The sequence below is a fragment of the Phyllostomus hastatus genome, unplaced genomic scaffold (assembly GCF_019186645.2).
Source record: "Phyllostomus hastatus isolate PE091 unplaced genomic scaffold, TTU_PhHast_1.1 phas_scaffold_93, whole genome shotgun sequence".
In the NCBI taxonomy this organism is placed as follows: domain Eukaryota; kingdom Metazoa; phylum Chordata; class Mammalia; order Chiroptera; family Phyllostomidae; genus Phyllostomus; species Phyllostomus hastatus.
In genome coordinates this window covers 36,768,950-36,794,451 of record NW_025334042.1, presented here as the reverse complement: position 1 = coordinate 36,794,451, position 25,502 = coordinate 36,768,950, and the positions used below count along the sequence as shown (strand labels likewise).

At 38.7% G+C, this 25,502-nt stretch overlaps 1 protein-coding gene across 6 annotated transcripts in view; it reads right to left on the bottom strand.

The window, feature by feature from the left end:
* BCAT1 (branched chain amino acid transaminase 1) overlaps positions 1 to 25,502 on the bottom strand; it is a 101,314-nt gene that overhangs the window by 3,343 nt on the left and 72,469 nt on the right. For all 6 annotated transcript variants that reach the window (XM_045830147.1, XM_045830144.1, XM_045830148.1 and 3 more), the window contains 5 exons: positions 24,177 to 24,340; positions 17,569 to 17,711; positions 11,644 to 11,729; positions 8,735 to 8,875; positions 6,241 to 6,315 (listed from right to left, as the gene is read on the bottom strand). In XM_045830147.1, coding sequence (XP_045686103.1) covers positions 6,241 to 6,315; positions 8,735 to 8,875; positions 11,644 to 11,729; positions 17,569 to 17,711; positions 24,177 to 24,340 — 609 coding nt within the window. The remainder of the gene's footprint in view (positions 1 to 6,240; positions 6,316 to 8,734; positions 8,876 to 11,643; positions 11,730 to 17,568; positions 17,712 to 24,176; positions 24,341 to 25,502) is intronic.

The window sequence follows — 25,502 nt, the reverse complement described above, 5'->3', positions numbered from 1 at the left end:
CTGGGAACCATGAATGGGTCGACCTACAACCTTCTGGTTTAAATGAAAAGGAGAATGAAGGAAGCCCAGCAACTGGCTTAATCCACATCAGAAATCAGTGTCTAGCCCTGGCTGGTGTGGCTCAGCGGATGGAGCACGGACCTGCAAACCAAGGGGTCACCAGTTTGGTTCCCAGTCAGGGCACATGCCTGGGTTGCAGGCCAGGTCCCCGGTGGGGGACATGTAAGAGGCAACCACACAATGATGTTTCTCTCCCTCTCTTTCTCCCTCCCTTCTCCTCTGTCTAAAAATAATAAATAAATAAAATCATTTTTAAAAATAAAACAAATTGGTATGTAAAGAGGGTGGCCTCTCACTATTGGCTGATTCATGATGAATGCTGAATAAAACATTCCCAAATTCTTCCGGATTTACGTGTGCTGTCAACATGATGGAAGAGAAGAACAAAATATGTCTTTTATTTTCCTTATTTGTATTCCCATGAATACATTAGATACTTTTGCCATTAATAATATTTGAATGTCAGCATATTGACATTTTAGCAGGTATACAGAACTGTGATTCATGACCACTATAATTTCATCTTGAATCTCATTGGTTAAAGTAAATTTGCTTTCAATTAGTTGTTTTAGTTTTATAAGCAGTGGAAAATCAATTTGGGTTTCAGTGACAGTCATAGGCCATATTGCTCTGTGAACCTACATAATATGTATTCAGTTCCCCCCCCATCCTGCAATTTATGCTTTTATGTGAAATCATAGCATTCTGAGGTGTATCCAAGAGATAGGATAATACAGGTAATTCATAATGTCTAGACCTAGGCAGTTAGCAATCAAACTTTTCATGTGGATGATGGATAATCCAATTTAATTTTGTAAGGAAAATAACTCAAAGTACAGATGGCAGATTGTAGCAGAGACAAAATTATATGCTTTCCCAAGAGTAGGTGTCCAGAGGAGGTTGGAGAAAGAGCAGTACCAGCATGGGTTAGGCTGTCCTCCTACCATTGTCAGGGTCATTACCAACCACAGCAGCTGGCCCATGCCTTCAACACCTGTCAGTCCTCCTGTTAGTCACAGGTACTTGATTTTCACTGGAGTCCAGCATGGGGTTAAAGCGACACAGCCAATCACACTGAGGCAGGGGGAGGGTACTTTCAGCCTATGCAGAAAACTATCTGAGTGGTATGCAGAATTTTTCTTTTCACGAATGCCCGTTGAACACTCAACCAAAACATGACTAATGACAAGTTCATTACCTCACAGGCAACATATGTATGGCAAATAATTTTACATGTCCCTTGCTAAAAGGCCTTTTACATTCAGCAGAGAATTCCTAGCAACATAGAAGGACAACCTCTGTGTTATGTACTTAGTTTCTGTAATATCATAAAAATATAATAAGCACTGCCCACAAGGTAATAATTCGTTGTCCTTCTTCCCAATCCTATTTCATGGCCATGCAAAGCTCTGCAACCCCATAACATGTGGGGTCATGTGTATTAGGAAACAGGAAGAGGGCAAGAAGCTCGTCAAAGGACGGCACCATCAGGGGGATTGCGAGATGTCCCCTCAGAACGTGCTGCAGCTGCAGGGCAGCTCAGGACTTCTGCAGGGAAAAGGGATGGGGCTCTGCCTCCTTCTGCAACCGAAAGTCATCAAGTGGTTCCACTGAACAAAAGAAAAATACCATAACCACAAAGGGTCATTTAGTCTTATAAGGTGGTAGCCACTAGTGGGAAAACAGAATTTAAAAAAAAATCTTTCTAGTAACCTGCAAGTGATACAAATCCCACTCATGCTTTTCTTTCTTGTCTTTTTTTAAATCTTGATGTTTATCTATTTTTAATTAAATTTACTGATGTTACATTGGTTAACAAGATTCCATAAGTTTCAAGTGTACATTTCTATGATATGGCATCTGTAAATTGCATCATGTTTCCTGACTGTTTCAGATGTCCACCTCTCAGTCTCCACCATCACTACTTCCCACCTTCTGAAACTCACCAGCAGCTCTGCCAGTCACTCAACATGCTGCCCCTGATGTTTAATACCTGGGTGGGCTCCAGTTTTTAGTTACTCCTCACAGCAGTCCTGAGGTGCATGTCACTTTGAAAAATTCTAAATCAGGGTCTCCGAAAGTTTTTTGAAGAATAATTTGACATTATTCAAGACTCTCCTTTCACCTTTTTTCAGAATGTGTTAATATACAAGAGCGACAAGGTTTTGTTCTTTAGTATGTGCTTGTTCTGTCATTCACACATTCATTTCTCTCTCATTTATTCAGGAAATGTTACTCAGTATGTACTATGTCCCAGATCTTGTGCTGATGACTGGGGTTACAGAAAGAGAATAAAACAATTCCTACATTCAAACAGCCCCAGAACAAAGATGAGTGTGTAACCAGAAGATAAATTAAAGGCCATAATGTGATGATCCCAAGTACTATGGCAGCTGGAGAAAGAAGCAGCACTTAAGTGGGTAAATGTGTGTTTGTACTGGGGGAAGGGATGTTATTCAAGGGAGATTTAAGACTCCTAGAGGACATGTGTCTTGAATGACAACCGATACCTTATCAGGTGGGCGAATTGTAGAAGGTGCAGAAGCTGAAAGGAAGCAGCAGACAGCAAAGCACGTTGGAAAACAGAAAAGACCCAAATGGTCAGAGCACAGGTAAAAAGGATGGTGAGTGGAAGAGCAAAGAATAATGGGAGAAAACAGAAACACAGGAGACACCGAGCACGTTCTCCAAGTTTAAGTATGGTGAAGTATGAGCACAGAAGTGTTTTTCTTTGTGGCTTAAAAAAGAAAAGGGAAAAAAAAAAGAAACTGCCATTTGAAATATTTCTCTCCAAAGAGGTATTTGTAGGACAATCTAAGACCCAGGGAACTATATGAATAATTAGCCAAATGGGATGAATACTTAACTTCACAGATGCTTTCTTACATACAGAACTAAACAGGTTAAGTGAAAATCAAATCAGCATTTAAGAAGAAATTTTTCCCTCAAGGTCACCTTGGAAAGAATCTCAAAGTTGGGGTTTTTTGTTTTGTTTTGTTTTGTTTTTGGCTGTTGTTGCTCTCCTCTTTTTCAATTTACCAGAGCATTTTGTAAGGAATATCCATATTTCCATGTAATGTCAAAGTGATCAAATGTGAAATGTGATGCAATTCTATGCTTTTTCCTCCATAACTACTTAAATTATTTCTCTTGGAGAAAAACAGACAACCTAGTAGCTTGGATGACAGCACCAATTTGCCATCTTGCAAGAGATTAATTTTGAAACTTTAGGTTCCATGCCCACAAGCATAAAATAATTGAAGAGGAAAGATGTGTCCTTAGATTCAGCACAATGGCCTTTTGGTAACTTAACAATTTGAAACAGAGTTGGTGTTTCTGGTTTGTGGTTGAATTCAGAATCATTGTATTATCTCATGTATTCTGTGTAACTAACTGTATCCTTTTGTTTCTTTGTTCAGTATGAGCTTTGACTGTATCATTAGTTTTTAATGTTACTGCCATTATCCACTGTACTTTACTACCTAAGGAAAAAAGAGAAATTATCGACTACTTCTTAGCCACAGTCACTGTACGGAGACTGCATATAGGTAAAAAGAAAATGCATGTTTCTTCTCATTCTCTGCTCTCTATTTATCTTTTATTCTTAAACTTTTTCACATGGTGCCACATTAACACTGAGTATTAATTGTGACCTTCTGTATCAGTGTTCTGTGACTTCCCTAGTGTTTTGTCCTCCTTTTAGCTACTGTACCACCAATACCTGAACAGTCTCTGGCACCTTGTTTGTGCTTAATAGATGTATTTGTTGACTGAATGAACAAAAACACTCACTTCAGTCACCTACATTCTTGGCTTTTATCATCTTACTTTTAAAAACACTCTTTCTGCCCTGGCTGGTGCAGCTTAGTGGAATGAGTGCCGACTGAGAACCAAAGGGTCACCAGTTCAATTCCCAGTCTAGGTCCCTGGGTTGCAGGCCAGGTCCCCGGTGGGGGCTGTGTGAGAAGCAAATACACATTGATGTTTCTCTCCATCTCTTCTCCCTTCCTCCCCCTCTCTAAAAATAAATAAATAAATAGAATCTTTTAAAAAATAAAAAATAAACGCTCATTCTGAGAATTTTTGCAATGGCTTCCCATCCTGCCCCAAAATTATGTCTTGGGGTTCTCTTCTAACTGAGGGTTCGGAGGCATTATTTGTCACCACCTCCAGGGTGACACACGCATTCCTGCTTTGGCCCTCCTCAGCCGCAGCTTCACGGACACCTCTACTCAGATCTTTCTTTCCATTCAAATTGAATCTGATTCCCCCCTCAGCCTAGCTGAGTATTTTCCTTTTCTTCTGATCCTTTCCAACCAAATCAAGTCAGTTCAAATTTTCTTATTTCATATAATCTCCAGAGGTAACCCTGAAATCTCATTTTGTGAATTAACTACTATAGAAAATAACATTCTCTTCTGTACAAATTGTTCGAGAACATTTTCCAAAGTGGTTTTCCTTTCTTATCACCATAACCACACTTCCTCCCCTCTTAAAGACCTTTCAACTTCTATTTTTAAGAAAGTCTTTTGTAATCTAGCAAATTATATATTTTAGTTCTGTTTGTATTTTTTTTATTTGAGCAAAACACTGCTAACATGACTTCTATCAGATTTACTCAGGCAACTCTAAAAAACATATAAACACCTGAAACACCCATGAAGAAAGTTTTATTAAATTTCTTTAAGTTTCTTCCTATTGTTTCTATGTATACTAGTAGAAAACAACTCTGAATCTATTTTATGCCTTCAATATTAGGATACCCCTTTAATTAATTTGCAGAAAATTCCTATGGAAAAATATTTGTTGAAGAGGAGAGGTAAGGAAGCTCATCGATTCAATAGCCACTATCATTCCTTCCTTTTATTAATATTACCAGTTTTGCATAAAAGGTGCTCAGTATTCAAAAATACTGTTTATCACTGTCCGAGGACCTCAGTTGCTCTGGAGGGACCTGCGGCTTGCCCAACCACCTGAATCTTTGCTTAGTGTTAAGATCCAACACCATCTGACATCACCCAAACTGTCAAAGTGCATTTTGTGTTTCAGTATAAATCTCAGCTCCCCTTAGGGATTTTCACTGACTGGTACCCATCGGCTCAATGAGATCACCCGGTAACTTTCTGAAGTATTTACAAATTATAGAACAGTCTCTGATTTCCTGGTATTTATATGCTTGCCTAGAAAGTTGCTTAAGTGCTTTGTGAGATATTAGATTGTTGCTCCAAAAACATAGGCAAAACAAAGTTAGCATATAAAAAAATAGGTGTGCACACCTTTGGACCCAACAATTACAATTCCAGGCATTTATCCTAAGGAAATAATCAGGGATGCACTATTTATAGTAGTAAAAGAATTGCCACCAAGATCAATGTACAATAATATGATTTCTTTTTTTTTAAAAGATTTTATAGAGAGAAGGGAAGGAAGGAAGAAAGAAAGGGAGAGAAACATCAATGTGTGGTTGTCTCTTGTGCATCCCCAACCAAGGAACCTGGCCTGCAACCCAGGTATATGCCCTGACTGGGAATCAAACCAGCGACCTTTGGTTTGCAGGCCAGCACTCAATTCACTAAGGCACACCAGCCAGGGCTGATGTCTTTAAAAATTGTAATACATAGATATAATAGAATTCAATTTAATTTCATACTAAAATTATTTCAATATGAAAAAGCTCATGATTTATTACATGAAAAAGTAGGTAAAAGTATGTGTAACTCCATTTTGTTAGAAAATATAATTACATAAAAATATATAAATGCTTTCAAAATATTAAAAGTTGAGACATCAAAAATTAACAATGGTCAGTGTTGGCATCACAGGTAATAATAAATTTTCCCTGTGCTTTCTTCTACTTGTAGGTTTTTTTCTTTTATAAAAGTATTATATATTTTAATGAGATTTTTAGATTACATATGTGTGTGTGTGTGTGTATAAAATTTGGACTCCCTGACAATTATTTATTTTCTTTCTTTCTTTTTTGTTAAAAAAAAACCCTCAAAACATTTCTTTCCCATCTCTGCATTGCTTATACCCGCACATACTATCAGGAACATCTTCCTTAAATTTGATTTGTTGACCCCAAGTGGCAGAATCTAGTCTCTTCCAGCCATTGAGACATGATTTGGTTCTATGAGCTGATTAAGATAAGATGGCATTTTAACCGAAAGAAGCCCTTACCTGAATATCAGTCAGTTTGCCCAAGATCCGGCTCGCCAGCTTCGGCCCATTCTCCATAGACGGGATGTGTAGAGTCTGCGAAAGAAAACCGGACATGAGACAATTTGAGAATATTCATGTAAACAGTGACGACCAATAAGACACTCAGTGATGCCACTGTATTATGGCAATTCCAATGAAATAGGGAATGGCCCTATTATAATCTGATTCTGTTAGCTCCTTATACCAAAGCCTCTTTTCTATCCCAAGTTTGAATACGAAGCAGCCAGTAATAGGTTGTTCATCGCCCACCAACTGATTTCAGGACACAACCGGTTTGTACACCAGTCTCCGGGCCAACTGAGAAACAAATAAACTAGGGATGGCTAAAATAGTGGCTGAGCTTGAGAGAACCCTACCTCTTCCAGCATGCCTCAGAGGATCAATGACTGGCCTTCATATCTAACCCTCCCGGCAGGAAATGAGAACTCAAAGATATTTTGCCACAAATTAAAGCAAGTCATTTCAGGAACATAAATTAAAGCAGGTTTATGCTTTCACAAAAGGGGCTTCTAAACTGATACCTGTTCCAAGGGCCACACCCTCCACAATGCTGGACAGCATGGTTGAGTTCAAGGCTGAGAAAGATTTCTTGACCCTTATTTGTATTTCAGTCATGCCCATCCATGCCTTGCTGACTTGCTGATAGTTTGACTTCAGTAGATAGCCCATGTTCTCACCTTTCTTATTATGCCCTTTAGGATAACAGGATAATTAGATGTGCCCTTTGGCTCTGAATGCCCTCTAAAACAAGGCCATTAAAAACATGCTAAATTTTATAAACTTCTTATTTCTAGAGGTGAAATCATAATTGGACTCCAAAGTATGTGACCTAATGGCAACCATAGTTCATTAAAAAGTAGACCAATAACACATTATCTAGATACCACCATAATAAAATATGAAACAGCAGCTTCATAATCAGTACACGTATTGAATGATAATAGAATCAGTCATCTCTACTGAAACTGTCTGTCCATGGACTGATGTCAGGAGCCATCCCCCAAAGGCAAGTTCAAAAACCTCAAGCAATGAAGCAGCCACCATTGAAATCAGCAGAAAAAAGAATCAGTCCCTCAGCTGAGAAAAAATAATTATGATGTTGAACATTAAAACAATAGAATTTATACTTAATATAATTGATTTAAGCCAATTCATGTTTTAAGAACAATACCCACATGACTTTACGTGATAAAGTTAGCTGATGATGTTAATTGTAAGTATTATATCTTTGTTATAATGTGAAAGCAAAAAATCCAACCAAACAATGGAAGAACAGCACCTATAATTCAGACTGGTTTACGGGGAGGAGGGAATTTCTTCCAACCAAATGCCTGAATTCCTTTTGGAAGATTTCAGTAAATGCACCAGGTTTGCCAAATAAAAAATTCTGTGGAGTGCTCTAAATAATATCAACAGCAATAATAGTAACAGTGATAAAGGTGGGAGGTGAGCATTCAAATGAATCTTCCAAAACTATTTGCCATTCCTACTCCAGTAGTTTGGAAATACTTTATGGAAACCAGAAATTCGAATCTAGCTGATGTCACCCAAATTATCACCCTTCATTTCATGTTTCAGCTCCCCTTGGCTATTTTCACTGACTGGCAATCATCAGCTCAACAATGGCTCAACCATTACCCAGTATACTTACTACCCAGGGTAGAAAGAGAAATTATTAACTTCTTAGCCATGAACACTGAAGTATACAGAGACTGTATACAGATAAAAAGAAAATGCATGTTTCTTCTCATTCCCTGCTCTCTTTCTATTTATCTTTTATTCTTAAACTTTTTCACATTAACACTGATTATTAATTGTGACCTTCTGTATCAGTGTTCTGTGACTTCCCTGGTGTTTTGCCCCCCTTTTAGCCTCTCTACCACCAACACCTGAACAGCCTCTGGCACCCTGTTTGTGCTTAATACGCGTATTTGTTGACTGAATGAACAAAAAACACTCACTTCAGTCACCTACATTCTGGCTTCTATCATGTGACTTTTAAAAATGCTCTTTCAGAGAATTTTTGCAACGGGTCCCCATTCTGCCCCCAAATTGTCTTAGGGTTCTTTAAGGACTCAGGGCTGGGAGGCATTATTTTCTACCCCTCAGTGGGGATGACATACACTCTTTAGAGAGCCAGCAGAGAAAAGTGAGTGGAAGTCTAGAGACACCGCTTGACCCCAAACGGACAAAAGGCAGGTGTGACACTTGTCCAGGGACAAAGCTGACTCCCCGTCATGCTGCAGCTCACACAGATCACTGGGAAGAGGAGAGTAATTTATTTGCTAATACAGGTTCATGGGGACAATTCACCTCAGTTAATGAAATGCCAAGTTATATAAAATACTTTTTGCGTCCTGGGCCCATCTAGCATTTTGTTCACACATTTAAAATAATTCAATTATAGGCCATACTTTTAGAAATGGCAGGTGGTGAGGAAACACTGTCTTACCTCGCCTTTGTACAGTATGTCGGAAACCGGGCAAATGATGCAGGCCGTGCCGGTGCCGAACATCTCCTTCACTCGGCTCTGCTCCAGGGCTGTTGTCAGGTCCCCCATGGTGAGGTGTCTCTCCGATACCTTGAATTCACCCTGTTTGCAAAAAAAAAAAAAAAGGTGGGGGGGATTCAAGAGACATTGAGTCATTTTAACCAAAAAAAATTTCACCGTTTGCAATATAAAATATTAAAAAATACCTGTTTCCAAGGAAAAGGCATGCAAAAAAAAAAGAAAAAAAACCCTGCACTGCCTTTCTACTTTACATTCTTTTTGGACCCAGATAATGTCATGCCACCCTTAGAAGGAAAGCTGAAGAAAGCAATACCATCTTACTGGTAAACACACTGACGTGTTAAGCAACCTGCTCCAAAGTCACAGCCTCTCTAAACCAGATGATCTGAATATAAAAGATAAGATTGTCATTATAAAATGCATGGTATATTTTAATACATGTCAGCTTTTTTTTTGCCTTTTATATGTTGTCATGGCTAAAGCCTCACTAGTTATGCATGGCGGTGCTGCATAATTTGTGCTCTATGCTAACAGTGTCTTAGATCCTATTTATCATAAAAAAGAATATGGTATCATAACATTAATAATTATAGCTACCATTTATTGAGTATCCACTGCATGCCAAGCTCTCTTTTTTATAGTGGGTGTTATCATCCCCATTTTACAGATAAAGAAATAAAGGGTTGAGGAAGTCGAGTGACAGCCATAAGGCCACACAGCTAGTCAGTGGCAGAAAGTGTGTCTGAGTTTAGATCTGATCCAACTTGCTCCAAATGTGGTCCTTGCTCTACTGTGTCTTTTATAAAATAAAAACATGGACTGGGTTTAAATATCTGAAAGATTTCATTATTTTAAAATATCAAGAGTATATTTGGACTTCATATGAGAAAGTACACTGTATATTTTTTCTTCATAAATTAAGTTCACTGATTCAGTTGACTTTATGGCAGTAATTCCCTCCCTTCTTCTTAGTGCCGTATTAGATTGAGTTTCACTGCAGAATTATTGGTGTAACCTCATCGACTTCTGCTGAACTATTTCAATGTTTTATTTGCTCCAGGATAAGAAATGAAAACAAAACAAAACAAAAAAACCCAATGATTTTTTAAGCTATCTGTTTAAGCTATCTATTTAATATGCATCCTTTCATCTGTGTAATTCTCACTCTTTTATGTTAGTGGTTAAAGTTCAAAGTTTGTCAACAGGCCATTTTAATTAAGGACAACAAAGAATGAATAGATTTTTTAAAAAAATAAAGATTATTTTTTAAACCTACAAACCCTCAACAGATAAAAATGGAAATCACAGCCATTGGCAAGATTCAAAACACTGGGAGAAGAATGCATCATGCTGTAAGTATATTTATTATTTGGAAGGGCAGGAAAAAATGCCTATGATAGAAATATGGCTTTTTGCAAGTTTCAATTTATCTTAGTCTATAATTTCAATTATGTTGTTCAAAGGTAAATAAATTCCAGAAAATCAGCCAAGTTAACTGAAAACAAGCTGAGCTCTGTGTTCTGGAAAAGAAAAATAAAATCTCATAAATATACAGAATTGTTTTTACTCTGCTCACTCTTACTTATCTTTGGACAATTTTCCCTGTCTGGCAAGTCATGGTAACCCCCCACATGCCTCTTGGCATTTATGTCTCACTGTTTTAAAATAGCTTTTAAAATAAATTACAGCTAAGGAGTCAAGAAAAAACTTCCTCTATAATAACCTATTTTCATGCTAGCAAATCATTAGTGTGGGAAAGCATTTCCACTTGCAACTTGTCATCCAACCTTCTGGACTTGGTTGAATTCTTTCTTTAATAAAACAAAAATTACTGAGCTTAGAAACTACATCTTTCCAACTGCAAACATATTTAGGACAGGGCAAGCTGTTTGAAATTATACAAACAGTTTGTAAATGTCATGCCCAATGTGCCAGCCAGCATGTGGCAGTTGTGCTATAAATAATTCTACAAAATCCTGTAGTAGACAAGGCCCAGTTTCTCTATTTCCAAAGTCTTTTCCAGAGAGACTATGCTAATAGTCTCCTAGATAATGTGTGTGTTTCTAAACATTTGCCCTATTAGTACAGTTTGACCACAGCTTGTTCAGAGCCTTTTCATGTGCCCTAAACATCAGTTTAACACATGGGTCAAAAGTTATACCCAAGAACCTTTGCCAGATAACTAGCTCATTCAACATTCATTTTGAGTATGTTACAATGTCGTTTCCAATACTAAACAGTTTAACGTGCTTGCTTGTGTCACATGAATCAGAAAGTCTACTGAAAACAACTGTATACTCGCTTGAGTGTTTGGTTTTAAAATAAGTATGTATGTGAATTTGGGAGTACAAGGGGCAGGAAGGAAGGAAAAAGAGGGCAGCTAAACTAATAATGTCATGCTAGTAAACATTCATGTTGGTAAAATTCTTTAATTTCTACACTAAGCATGGTTACACTGGAATAAATAGAGGATGAGAAGAACTATGCATCACTCGTTGCCATGTGGAAACGATACACTTAGACTTGAAAAGTTAAGGACTGGCTAAATGGAAGCATACATAGTACAAACCAGGTGAGTTGGAAGGAGACCCAGATATGGAGCTTGAGACTAGCACTAGAATACTTCTTCACTAGGACAACCTGCCAAACGGGTTCTCCCTGCCCACCTTATAAACAATACTTATTTGATAGTCTTGCCAAAACACTCCTAGAAGAGTTCTTTTCACTCAAATTAAGATTAAAGATTAGATAACATTGGTTGCAACTACAGGATATTATTTCAACACTAAGCTGGGCTTACTGTGATTTTTTTTTCATGCTTATAAAAGTTGTTCATGTCAAAGACCCACCCACTTGCCAGCCAGATCCAGAACGCTCTGTCTCATCACTCCTGGAAGAATGATGCCATCTAGTGGTGGAGTTGCCAGTTCTTCTTCTGTCAATTAGAAATTGGAATTATTTTCAAACTTTAACTGTATTAGCCATGCCTTATATCAGTAGCCATTAAAAAAAAAAAGCAACCTGCTTCTTACAAATTTGCTAGTAATAAACATGGAGATAATGTTACTATTCTGCATTGTCAAATTTCTCAAATCTATTCACACTTCAGGTAGATCTTTATTAAAAGAAGAAAAAGAAGTTGAGGAGGAAGAAGAAAAAGAAAAAAAAGAAGGCAAGCCACTCATCTAATCACCTTTCATGTATCTTTTTAAAAATATTTTATTTATTTATTTTTAGAGAGGGAAGGGAGGGAGAAAGAGAGAGAGAGAGAAACATCAATGTGCGGTTGCTGGGGGTCATGGCCTGCAACCCAGGCATATACTCTGACTGGGAATCGAACCTGCGACACTTTGGTTCGCAGCCCGGGCTCAATCCACTGAGCTACGCCAGCCAGGGCTCACAACTTTCAAATTTCTCACCTTTCATTTATCTTTAACCAGTAAAAAAGTGAGGTGGTTTTCTACTAAAAAACAGTAAGAGTTTTTTTAGTAGAAAATTTTACTTCAGTGGATTAAAGCTGGTTAGTGATTAGAATAATGGAGATAGGATCTGACTCAAGAATAATGGTCATTAATAAACCTTTTAAGAATACTGTGGAGAAGCCCACCCCTGTAAAGTGTGGATGCCTGTGCTTGCCGGCCACTGCTCCCAGACTACTGTTTAACAACTCTCTCTCTAAAGTGATTTTTACACTGTAGAATTACTACCCACATCATATACGGAGTTGCTGACTTCACCTTCTAAGTTTCAATGTAATGGGCTCAGGATGGGCTCAAGCATATATGGCTAACAAAAAAGAAAAGAAAAAAAGAAATCCAAAAAATCAACACAAAATTTCAGAGATGACTCAGAGAGAGCCAAGGCCACTGAGACACTGGTCCACTCGAGAAAGACCACGGGCACTCCAAACCACCGTGAGGCTTGGCATGATGGCCCATCTACAGAGCCGGTGTGGTCCGTCAGCCACAGACACTCCTTAAAGAAGGAACTCCCCAATAGCCAGCTTCGTCCTCTCTTCCTCATGCCTGGCACCCAGAAATCTTCATCTTGTGGGAAATTCAAGCCTTAACTCATTCACTGCTTTATGAAGATGTTAAAGCTTGTAACAGACGATGCGTTGCCCACTGTATGTTTGTAGAGGAATTTACAAGGTATGCTTGGAAGGATCACCGGATGACAAAAGTGGGTGTAGAAATCATAACTGGTGTCTCTGAGCTCCCCCAAGCCATGCTGTGCAGCTAACAGGGACTTTGGAAATCACCTAGTGCAATCCTTATTTTACAGAAGAAACCGAAATCCTGTAAACATCAGTGATTTGTAAGGTTGGTGATACTGCGGGATGGGCCAGGCCTTAAGTGTCACAACACAGGGGTCTCTTTCCCTTTCCCTTAGTAGACGGGGGTCAAGGCTGGTCTGCTCCACTGCCATCACGACAGACATCCCCAGCAAACAAGCCTAGAAGACCAAAACTCTACATTTACTCCCATGTCCCCCAGACCCAAGCACTCTCCGTGGCTCAGGGTGGCATGTAGTATGTGTTTCTGCATAAAAAGATAAATAAATAATCCTCTTTGCTAGGACACAGCAGTGTGGTTTTTTTTTTTAATTTTGTGTTTAAAAATCATCTGCTGAAAACTGCTTTCTGGAAAGAGGAAAATTTGGTCTTGGCAATGTCTTTGGGGCTACTTGTTATCCCGTTTGAAATGTTACTCTCAAAAATAAACCTGTGCTTTGCAATAGCTGGCTAGCTCGTCACATGAATGTATGGATCTACGTGTGTGGTGTGTGTTGATATGCAAACACACACCACACATGTAGAAAACATACTTCCGGTGCCCCCAAACTGGACCTTTCCTGAAGCTTGCTGAGCTCTGAGATTCTATCAAGTTAAATGCGAACAGCGGCCCCGTATGTGCAAATCCAGTTTTGTGAAATATATTTAACACCCAAACTGTAACCACTAGCCTGAGGTCAAGGAACAGAACATCTGTTTCTCTGGTTGCCAGACAGAGATGATGACATGACAACATTTGGGTGAGAAATATTCATTTTCCTCTGCAACCACAAACATGCTTACAAGAGCCAGAACTGGCTCCAGATTGCCCAACAGGAGGAAAACAGAGCCTACAAATGTAGCTTGTTTTTGACAGAAAAACCATTTTTAGGAGCTGAAGAATTTGGAAGCAATAACAGCAGGATTCATCTGTGACATCCCGAAGTCAAGCACTAATGAGAACCAGGAATGTGGGTTTGCGTCAGTGCCCCAAATACCATCAGCACAGTTATTCATTTATTCAACAAATCTACAGACAGGCCCAACTTAATGATGGCTTGACTTAGGGCTTTAAGATGGTGTGAAAGTCATTCCCATTCAGTAAAAAACAAACTTTGAATGTTGATCTGTTCCCGGGCTGGAGATGGATACACTGCAACACTCTCTCCTAGTGCGGGGCAGCAGCAGCAAGTCCCAGCTCCCCGGCAGCCACGCAGTCATGAGGGTAAATGGCTGGTACTCGACGTGCACTGTGTCACCAGTGTTTGGGATGTGGTGTTCTGAGCACATTTAAGGTAGGCTAGGCTAAGCTATGATGTTTGGTAGGTTAGGTGTATGAAATGCATTTTTAACTTTATCTTTAAAATTTAATGATGGGCTTATCAGGATGAAACTCCATCGTGAGGAGCATCTGTATATTGGGTGCCTACCACCTGCAGTTGGCTATCTATGCACGAAGGATACAGCAGGGAGCAGAACTGGCAGAACTCCTTGCTTAGTTTCTAATAGGCAGAGGCAAATAATGATCATGTTAAATAGTATGTTAGACCATGGAGAAAAAAGAAAAGAGAAAAAGTGATAAATGCTGGGACATGAGGGGAAGGAGTTTGCCATTTTTATTAAGGTGCTCAATGAAAGCCTTCCTGAGAATGAGAGATGTGGGCAAAGACTTGAAGGCAGTGTAGGAGTGAGCCAGCAAAGCCAGCGGGCATTGGAGGAAAGAATGTTCCAAGCAAAGTTGGTGTAAATGCCTGATGCCCAAGAAGTCTCCTAGGGCCTGAGCAGACTGAGCAACATCAACACTCATTGCCATGACCGTTCTCCCAAACTGTCTATGAACTCAACCACAATAACTGAGTCCAATTCTCAGGGCAGCTCTACAGTCCAGTACAAGGTAAAAATTGTTCCAACAGTGAATAGCAAGTGTGTTTTAAATTACTCATCAGCTGAGCAGGAAAGAGAATTGGGTCTGCGTGATCATACCCTCGGGATGCCGTTACTGCAATCAGAAACCACGAGTGACGGAACAAGTGCCGCATGGAGTCATCATGCACGGTGCTGCCCTGTGAACAGACGGTCTACCTGATCGACCTTCCTGGGGCAGCCATTTGTCCAAAAGAATCGGGGAAAGTGCGTGCTCATAGAAGACAGCAGATTATCACTATAAGAGCTGGGCTTATACCTGTTGTCAGTAAAGCTTGTGAAAATCAATATTTTGCTGATTTTCAACTTATTATTCTCTATATTTTCATAAACCTACATGGTTAAATCAAAGTTACTATAGAGTTGCCTCAATGTCTCCTTTAGGTTTTAGCACAAAGGTTACTCCTAACATTCTACTAATTCCTCTCACAGTGCTGTCCAAACATGTATTCAGTTTCCTTTCTCTTTACTTCAGCGTTTATTTAATCCGTTAGGTGAATACCCTCAAGTTGAAGGGGCACATTCACATTAAACTCTGAGGTTATCTCAGGCCACCATAATCTGAATAATAATTCTTAAAGTCTTGTGTATTTTATAAGAGTCAGAAGACAAATTCACTCATTTCTATTCTGACCTTTAAAAGCCATAGTGGAAATGGTCCATGATAATTGTTTGTATAAGGGATAATTTTTCACCCAGACTGTTTCTGGTTAAATCATGTAGCTCTGATTCAGACTGTGCTTAAATCCTGACATCTTCCATCCAGAAATAATGATGTTGCCACTTCTGTCTGATGTAATTGTTTTCATTTGGAGTTGTGTGGGTTTTGGGGTGGGGGGGATGAGAGTAGGGAGTGGGCAGGTGGGAAGAATGAGTTGAATCAATCTATTATCTCCTAAGTGCTGAGTTCAACACTGGCTGTCATCTTTCAAGCATAGCTTTTGATATATGTCATATGCAATAACTCAAATTTAGAAATCACAAATATTCCAGTATAAATTATATTCTTAAATAGTGCCAAGTATAAACAGCAAGAACGGAAGAATGAGTATGATCTGTATCTGCCTCTTCATATGCCAAGGATTACCAATCCCAGGACAAGGTGTACTCACACCTTCGTTTATCTGCCTCTCACTGCAATGCAAGGCTCAGTCTTATTAGTCTCGGCAACTAATGCTCAGATTGCTGTATGGCTCTAGTGTCAGCCACAAGTCACCATTTTTCTCTATTTGTAGCCAAATTAAAACAGAGCAATAGAGACTACTCTAGCTACTTCAAAATAAAAATTTCACTTAATATTTTATTTAAGCCCTGGCTGGTGTGACTCAGTTGATTGAGTGCCAGCCAGAGAAGCGAAGGGTCACTCCCAAGAGTTTGATTCCCTGTCAGGGCACATGCCTGGGTTCTGGGCCAGGTCCCCAGCTGGGGGAACTCGAGAAGCAACCACATATTAATGTTTCTCTTCCTCTCTTTCTCCCTTCTTTCCTCTCTCTCTAAAAATAAGTAAATAAATAAATACATCTTAAACAAAAATAAATAAATAAATAAAAGTTATGTGAAACCATTATTAGACTCTATAAGTATTGGTAAATTATTCAAGAACATTTTACATTTCTATACTCCATATTGTGAAATTAACAGCCTAAAAATGCAAACAAGCCTAAAAATGTTTTTAAAATATTTTATGACTATTAAAATTCTACTAGAAATAAATGTATACATCTGTATTCTCACCTCCTCCCCTATTAATGGCCATTTAATTCAATACCACAGACACTGAATTTCACTGAACTACTATGGTCTCTGGAAACTAATAGTAAAAAAAAAATAGCAAAGAGATACAATGAGCATTCAGGATATTAAAGATACTAAAGAAGTACTGATTTTTATAGTAGACATACAAGTATATTAACAGACTTAAATGAACCAGGATCTAAGTACAATCCCAACATAGAGTAGTATGTCTTTAAAAATACATGTCTTTTACTCTGGAGCTCAACCAAATTGAGCTCCAGAGTAAATCTGCAAGGCTCCTGAGACATTCCCAAAATATGTATGAAGGGCAACAATGGTTGAAAGAATTATAGCAAGGGAATATACTAAATGGCACATCAGCAGAATCAGTAGACTGTGTTTATTACTATAGCATCTCATTCATAGTAGGTGGTATATGACCATTGAATTGATCTGAGCGCTATCTCCAAATACAAAGGATTTCTAATCAGAAAAATGTTAAAGATAGCAAAAGGGGTAAGGCAGCAAATCTTTAAACTGTGTAGATTTAAATTTCTTATGTTGACATCTCACTAATAAATGAACCAGGATCTAAGTACAATCCCATGATAGAGCAGTATGTTTAAAATAAGTACATCTAGAGTCAAAACAACAAAAAACAAAACGATCACAAATTCTGTAAACTCACAATCTATTTGGATGGCAAAAGCACAGTATTCTTAAGACATTGGAATTGTGCTACTTATTCCCTTGTTCTGAGGTTCTAGTTCTTATCTTCCCAATCCCACTGAAAATGACTGAAGGAAAAAAAAACAAGCAAGGAGCTGACATCTAAGTGCATTACCTCCATCTTCATTTATCCAGTAAAGGAAAAGATTCATAGTTCCAACTTCTGTTATCTGGTTATCCTCTCCATAGAGCCACAGAACCTGCTGACACCCGTTATCCAAGGCTTCATACTGGGCAAGAAGAGATGAGCCATAATTCCTTTTAAGAAATAGGAAACATACTGATTATGAATATACTTCAGCCTTTACCCCCATTTTTATGCTAAAATACTCGCCTTTAATTCACCATGGATGTAATCAGTGTACTATGTTCTTAATATACATATACTCTCTAGTTAACAGCATAACATTAAATTAGAACCTAAATGATTTAACTGCACTGATTTGAGGGAGAGAGGAAGAGAGAAAGTAAAACAAATTATGGAACTCTAACTTGAAAAGTAGAGATATGAGAACACAAATAGCCAAATGGACAAAATTTACCTTACTGTGTATTTTTTCACCTACCAAACAATTTTACATGCATTATTTCATTTAAATCTCACACCAGTACTGAGTCAGTTCCTATTATTATTTCCATAATTCAAATGAGAAGTTGAGGCTTAGAGAAGTAACTTGTATCAAGTAACAGCAATTAAGTAGAAGAACATCAAGTCTGTGCTCTCTTAACAGAGACCTTTCAATATACCTAAGAAATGTCTACTTGTCCAAAATGTGGGACAAGATGTTAAAAATCCTTATTTTAACAAAAAAGAATTCTCAAAGTCCATTTTCCTCAACCTGCACTCTTTATCTTGAGTTATTCAAAATCAAAGGGACATGATACATCTTCCTAGAATGGCAAATTAGCTTGATAATATTTTTAATTTATTTTTTATTCAACTTAAACAGCATATATTGCAAGGTATGAATGAATGTTTAAAATAAAACATGAGAGTCCTCAAATAAATGTGATACTTGCTTGACCCTCAGCCCCTGGTTATATAATTCTCTTTCCTTGGCTTTCAAAGGATATGAGCAAACAAGTTTGAGAAGCATGACCACATCACTGTCAAGGGTAGGAAATAAACCCAAGACCCACTATTGGACAGTGAAGCCCTTGAAGTACACAAAAACAAGCAACTGCCACACATAAAAGAACTACAACAAAGCAGGAATGTTATCTTCCACAAAATACCCTTCCAGGCCTTTTAAGTGGTCACTTTTACATACGGGCAAGATGCAAATGTAGAGTATTGTCTAAGAAAACATGTCAGTTAAGCACAAGAGCTGCACAGTACAGTGGTGATCTGCCATTCTCACCTGCACGGCTTCCCTTCCCTCCCCTCCAGTCTCCGTGGCACTTCCTATGCAGCCAAAGCATCCTACTCAGTTAGACAGTCTAGCATCTTGCCCTGCCCAACTGAATTAAAGGGTGGGTGTGTAACCTAAGCTGCTCATGTAAATCCTTCTTTGAGTTCATTTTAATCTTTAGGATGTGAAAGATAGAGTCTTCTCGCTTCAACGATGGCGGCCGCTTATTTGCAATGATGTAGCCTGGGGTCTACTGTGTCCCTGATTACCAGCCTTCACAGGAGAAGACACCCAAAATTGGAGAGCCCTAGGCTAACACTTAGCCAGACACTATGACAAGAGATGGGGGCAGAAGGGGGTTGGTAGGACACATGCGAGGGCATGCAAAACCTGGCAACAATTTGAGCCCTCCACAGAGCCCTATCTAGATGAGCCAATCAATACTTTTCCTGCTTAAAATGGCTCGAGTTGGTTTTCTGACTTGCAACTGAAAGAATGTTGACTAATAACTAAACTACTCTAGAAACTATGAAAAAAAAAGCATTATACTCCACGGCTATAGCAATCTGGAGCATGAGAAGGTTTACTCACATGGAAGTAATGTAAGAGTCATTAAAAGAAGACACGTGAAAAGATGTTCAATGCCACTAATCATCAGAGAAATGAAAATTAAAACCACAATGAGATATCATCTGATATCTATCAGATTGGCTATCATCAATAAATCACCAAACAGCAAGTGCTGATGAGGATGTGGAGAAAGGGGAATTCTTTTGCACTGTTGGTGGGAAGGCAGACTGGTGTAGCCACTGTGGAAAGCACTGTGGGGATGCCTCAAAAAATTAAAAGTGGATCTCCCTTTCAACCCAGTGATCCCACTTCTGGGAATATATCCAAACAAACCCAAAACACTAATTTGAAAGAACATAAGCACCCGTCTGTCTGTTCATTGCAGCATTATTTACAATCGTCAAGATATGGAAGCAGCCCAAGTGTTCATCAATTGATGAGTGGATAAAATATCTATGAGACATTTACACAATGAGATACTACTTGGCCATAAAATAGAAGAAAATTTTACCCTTTGCAACAATATGGATAGACCTGAAGAACATTATGCTAAGTGAAATAAGCCAGTCAGAGAATGACAAATACCACATAATTTCACTCATATGCAGCATCTAATGAACAAATTGAGCTAACAAGGAAAATGGGCACAGACTTACAGAAGGAGAGCAGGATGACAGCTGGAGCAGGGGGCTGGGTTAGGGGTAGAGGGATTGAACGAAAAGGAAGAGAGACTCATGAGCTGGACAACAGTGTGAGGATTGCTGGGGGAGGGGCTATAAGGGGACTAAATAGTAATGGGAAAAAAACACAATAAAGGTTAAATAAGAAAAGATTCTCAAAATGCAGATAATAAAATATAAATCATTGGTTAATCTAAAGATGACACAATTTTGTCATATAAGGATTTTATTTAATAAAAATGCACATAACCTTTATTTAAAATTGATGATGAATAGGCAGTAACTGAGTTACATTATGAATAGTTTTGAATAGTGAGCATTAACCCAACTTTAGGGGGATGTCCAGCAGAGAGCCTGGAGGGCAGGCCATCCTGAGTCCAGGTGCAGCTCCCGCACTTCTACTCTTTGGCTCTGTGTGAACTCAGGTCACAGTTTTTGGCTCACTGAATTCATCTGACAAATGAAAACTCTTGCTTTATATAAATACTGCATAGGGTTGTATGTGAAAAATAAAATAATAACAATAAAAGCTAAGAAACAGGTTACATAAGGTTCTAATATGTAAAAAACATATATAACTATTATAACTGACTTTTTTCTAGTTCACAGATACAACTATTGAGATTGTACCATACCTGACAATAGGTAAATTAGTTTTCTCATAGTAGAATTTCATTTTTCACAAGAACACATAGTTTTCACAGTATGAATATTTAGCCTTTGGAAGAACCTTCTAAAAACAAACACACACACGCTTTTGAGAGTGTGGCAGAATTAAAACTATGGCTCCTCAACAACATAAAACTATAAGGGCAAGAAAGAGAATTAAAGCACATTATTTAAGTGCATTGAAAGGAAAGGGGTTTTTGTTTGGTTTAATTATCATATTCTATACATGGTATTTTTTTTCTAAACACACATTTTTCTCAAAATTCTCTCAGGCACAAACTGCATTATTAATATCCTCAGGGTAAGTGATACCATAATAATATGTATATATTTGGGTTCACTCCTACATACTGCCAATATTCAGAAAAGAAACACATTCCTTGGAGGAAAGAGAAAAATGAAAAAACCATCTACATAAAAAATTAATATAATTTTAAATACAATAAATATCTGAGAAAAGAAATATTAAAGACATTTCTCCAAAAGAGTAAAAAAAAGCCTCATAATATCAACTACTGTCTGTTGAGAAGTTCCTACTTGCCAGACCGGGTACTAGGTATGTAACCCCATTGTTTCATTGGCTCATCATAAAACAGCCCTAGACTTTATTACACGTTTGAGGATTTGCAGGCAAAGAGAACTTAATGGTACAAGATCACACAGATAAAAGTGTGTGAGTCCCAGATATCTGACTCCCAAGGCCACGCCCTTATTCACTGCCAGGTTATGACACCACACTTACTGAGAGCTTCCCATGTGTCAACCATGGTGCTGGGCACTTCTCACAGGGATGGTGGGCATCACTACCCTGATTTTATAAAGGAGGAAACTGAGGCTTAGAGCAGTTAAGTGGCATGCCTAGGGCATTTCAGTTTTTAAGCCAGGACTTTTTAACTTCAAAGCATGCACTCAAGTGAGGAGTAAGAATGCAAAAAAAAACCCCCAAAAACACACAAAAAATTTAAGACATGGATGGAGAAGGGGCTGGCCTGATCTTTTCAACTTACCTTATTTTTCAGACCATAAGACACACCTAGGTTTTAGAGGAAAATAGGGAAAAAAATTGAAGCAAAAGATGTGATAAAATATTTAATAACATAAATAACATACTATTTTACCAATGTAAATATAAACAGCAGCATTAACAACCATTTTTCCTCCCAAATTTGGGGGAAAATAAGTGCGTCTTGTAGTCCAAAAAATACGGGTAACTAAGAAGCTAAGATATTGCCTAGGAATGAATATGCTCCTACGATGAAAGACCCTCTGACTCAGTATTTCTCAACTCTGGGGGCACGTTTTAAAAATGCTGATGCTCAGGCTATATGCCAGACTCAAGAAACCGGAATCACTAGCAATGGGATCCAGACATTAGTAGCAGGTAAAGCTCTCTGGGTGGTTACAGTTTGCAGCCACAGGTGAGAACTGGGTGCTAGAACTCTCCTTAAGCTGTGTGCCATTGTATTATTTTTGTCATGTATATTTAGAAACAAAAGGATAATATTATCTCTGAGGGCTTCAAAATAGTGGAATAATCTTAGAATTAAAAAAATCTTTCTCTCAGATTCACTTAGAAAATATTTGAACTTATGAGATTCAACAGCTTTTTAAATAAATGCTAGTTGATGACAAAGGTCCTTAAAAAGTCTAAGAAAGTAATTGTTGAATTAATTAGGTTTAGAGAATATGCAATAATATGTGAATCTAAGGTTGCTGACAAAATGTCCCTGCGAAGCAAACAGGTTGACACTAAACGCAGAATCACTTGTTTCCCTTGCACCTTTCCAGGCTGGAAGTAGGGAGCTTTAGAACTCCTTGGAAACAACAGGTGGATGGGTTCAAAGTCTGTTCTTTTGGTTATTGCCTTCCCACTGGTGATTCTTGCTTCTATGTACATTTATGAGATCAAATACTTTTCTCTCAGGGAGATTTCAAGTCAACTTCTATTGACCTGCTGCTCTACCTGAGCCTAATGAGTCAAAATATTAATTAAAAAATATATATACTTTAGCCTTGGCTGGTGTGGCTCAGTAGATTGAGCACTGGCCTGCAAACCAAAGGTTCCTCAATTTGATTCACAGTCAGGGCACACGCCTGGGTTGCTGGCCAGGTCCCTAATAGGGGGCGTGTGCAAGAGGCAACCATACATTGATGTTTCTTTCCTTCTCTTTCTCCCTCCTTTCCCCTCTGTCTAGAAATAAATAAAATCTTTAAAAAGTAAACAAATAAATAGCAACCAGCCCACACAGAAAAACTAAAGCCATCCCTGCAATTTCTCAATGTCCCCATGTTAATTTTTTCCCTAGGCAGGTAGGGGGAGCTAGAAAGCAAGACATAAGGAAGAAAATCTATTTTAAATTATGACCTCTTTATCAAGATTGCTCATTTACTATAATGTGCACGTTAAGAGAAGTTTTAACAAAGTATACTACAGAGGGTATGCAGTGCATATCAAGAAGTCTGAACAAGATAAATAGAAACCAGGAGAGTAAACAGAATTCGTTTCAACCTGGTTAGCTGAGTATACCCAGGAAGGAGTGCTCTAACCCAGATGGAAAGGAAAGTCACTTCTTGGTTTAACAAACCACACTAGGATTTCTTTATCTATTGACAGAATGCAGTTTCTACATTGAAAACAAAGATGATAACACATAGAATGTTATAACTGTTGGGGGGTAAAAAATACAGACAGACAACACAAGGGTCAAAGCTAGCTTCAACATCTCACTTACATCATTTGACTCTCCCAGGATTTCCTGAATCTACATTTTGTACCTGGGCCCAGAATATTGTCACTGAGTACCCATGCAGGGCTGCTGCTGCCCTGGATACATGATGCACAGAAGCACTTGGTAGTCACAAAAGAAGAGTCCACACTGGTTAATGCAGCTATTCTTGCTCACCCATAGGGGCATTCCCCAGTCACAGCCAAGTCCACCCCAGAAACTGTCTAACACTTTTCAAATGCTCTTTATTTCCAGCCAGCTACATATGGCCTATGAGACTGGCCTGACAGAGCCAAAGCAGGGCTGTCCCTCAGCCAGTTGGCAGCAGGTATGGCTACAATCTGTGGCAATGAAGACAGCACTTCAATGAAGCAGGCACATTCCCCAGACAGGACTCCCTGGAGCTGTCGGAGGGCCTTGGCCCCAGCACCAGACGCTCTTTAATGCCAACTAACAGCCTGCAGTCAGAGGACCAGCGTCCAGGGGCAGTTCATTCAAAGCACTGATTTAAACGATGTGTATGCAGAACACCCAATGTTTCTCCCTATAAAGGACCACAGGTTTTCCTTCAAACAACTACCACAGTGAAAACACTGAAAACTAAACACAAAATTAAAAGGAGCATTACAAATTAAATGGTATTATATGTATTCATATTGAAGTGAAAAGACAACTAAATGCTCATGAGGAACTCTTTCCTTAAGACAAACACACAGACTTACTTACCCTCCCATCTTACAGTCCCCGGTCCCACCTTTCCAGGCTCGCACAAACTTCGGATTGGCCCACAGGGACACTGGCTTTAAGGTTTCCTTTGAGAAGTAAGGTCCCACTGGGCTCAGGATCACAAAGATCATGGCTTTCGTAGGCTTCTTGACTCCAAGAGAAGGCTGCAATAAAGGAAGAGTACACATAACTGTCCATTTAAAATGTTGACACCAGTCTCAGAGTCTAGGACAGATCTGTAACTATCTCCCAAAGGGGCCATCTAAGGACAGGAGCTGTTACTTCTAACATTGACTTACGCAAAGCCTGATGATCTCCTAACAAGAAAACACGGAGGATTGAGTGCTTACATTTCACTTTGCTTTACTTTCTGAGTTGTTTTGATTTTAGAGGAAAAGCAAACATGTCCATTTTTATTTTAGTAGGGTTTTTAGAGACATATATTTTTAACAACTAACTATATAACCCCCTTCAATGTTGCATTGATTGGAAATTGAAAAAAAGAAGAACTCAGACATGATTTTAGTCTTTGGGAGTGAAATATAATATTTGCTTCTCTAACTTCACCTTCTGTTTTCACACACATGACAGGTACCAGACAGTAAGAGTGTAGCTATGCTAGAGGCAAAGACACCAGACAAGATGAATGTACCCCCGCAAAAGGCAGAGGATAGGACTCAGGAACTTGTGTCATGAATGGCAAAGACATTTTGATGCTCATGTTGAGTCTTCACTGGAGCCTGGTCTGGCTGGGTTAGGGTAGGAACCAGTCAGGGAAAGAGTGAGAGGAAACTCGATTCCAATGGATTTGTGGCTTTTGTAATGTCTGGTGAAACAGTGAAAGTGGATCTCGGGAAATTTTTTTCTGAGTTTTAATTATATTTCCCACGCTACTACCTTGGCCCTGCTCCCCCTACCTATGCCCAGGTCACCAAGAGCCAGGTAGGTAAAAAAATTGTGAGCATAAAGAAGTGTATCTGTATATGTGCACACTGAGGCCATCTGAAAGGTGTGCCACCCTTAGGAAAAGGGAAGCTGATTGCACTCACATTCCATGTAAACATGAGGACTAGCCTTGGTGGCCACACAGCAAATAGACACCAGGTGACAGGTAACCACATTAAAGAAATTAGTCAGCAAGCAACAGGTTTTGTTTGTGTTTGTTCTTTAATGGGGGCTGAGGCTCCCCCACCGATAAAGAATGAAGAGTCTTAAAGTTTTATTCACCTTTTTTTTGGTTTCATTGTTTGGGAGAGAACACCTTAGAATATACACATCTATCTTCACAGCTTTCATAAAGACTATCTTATTTCTGCATTTTTTTCA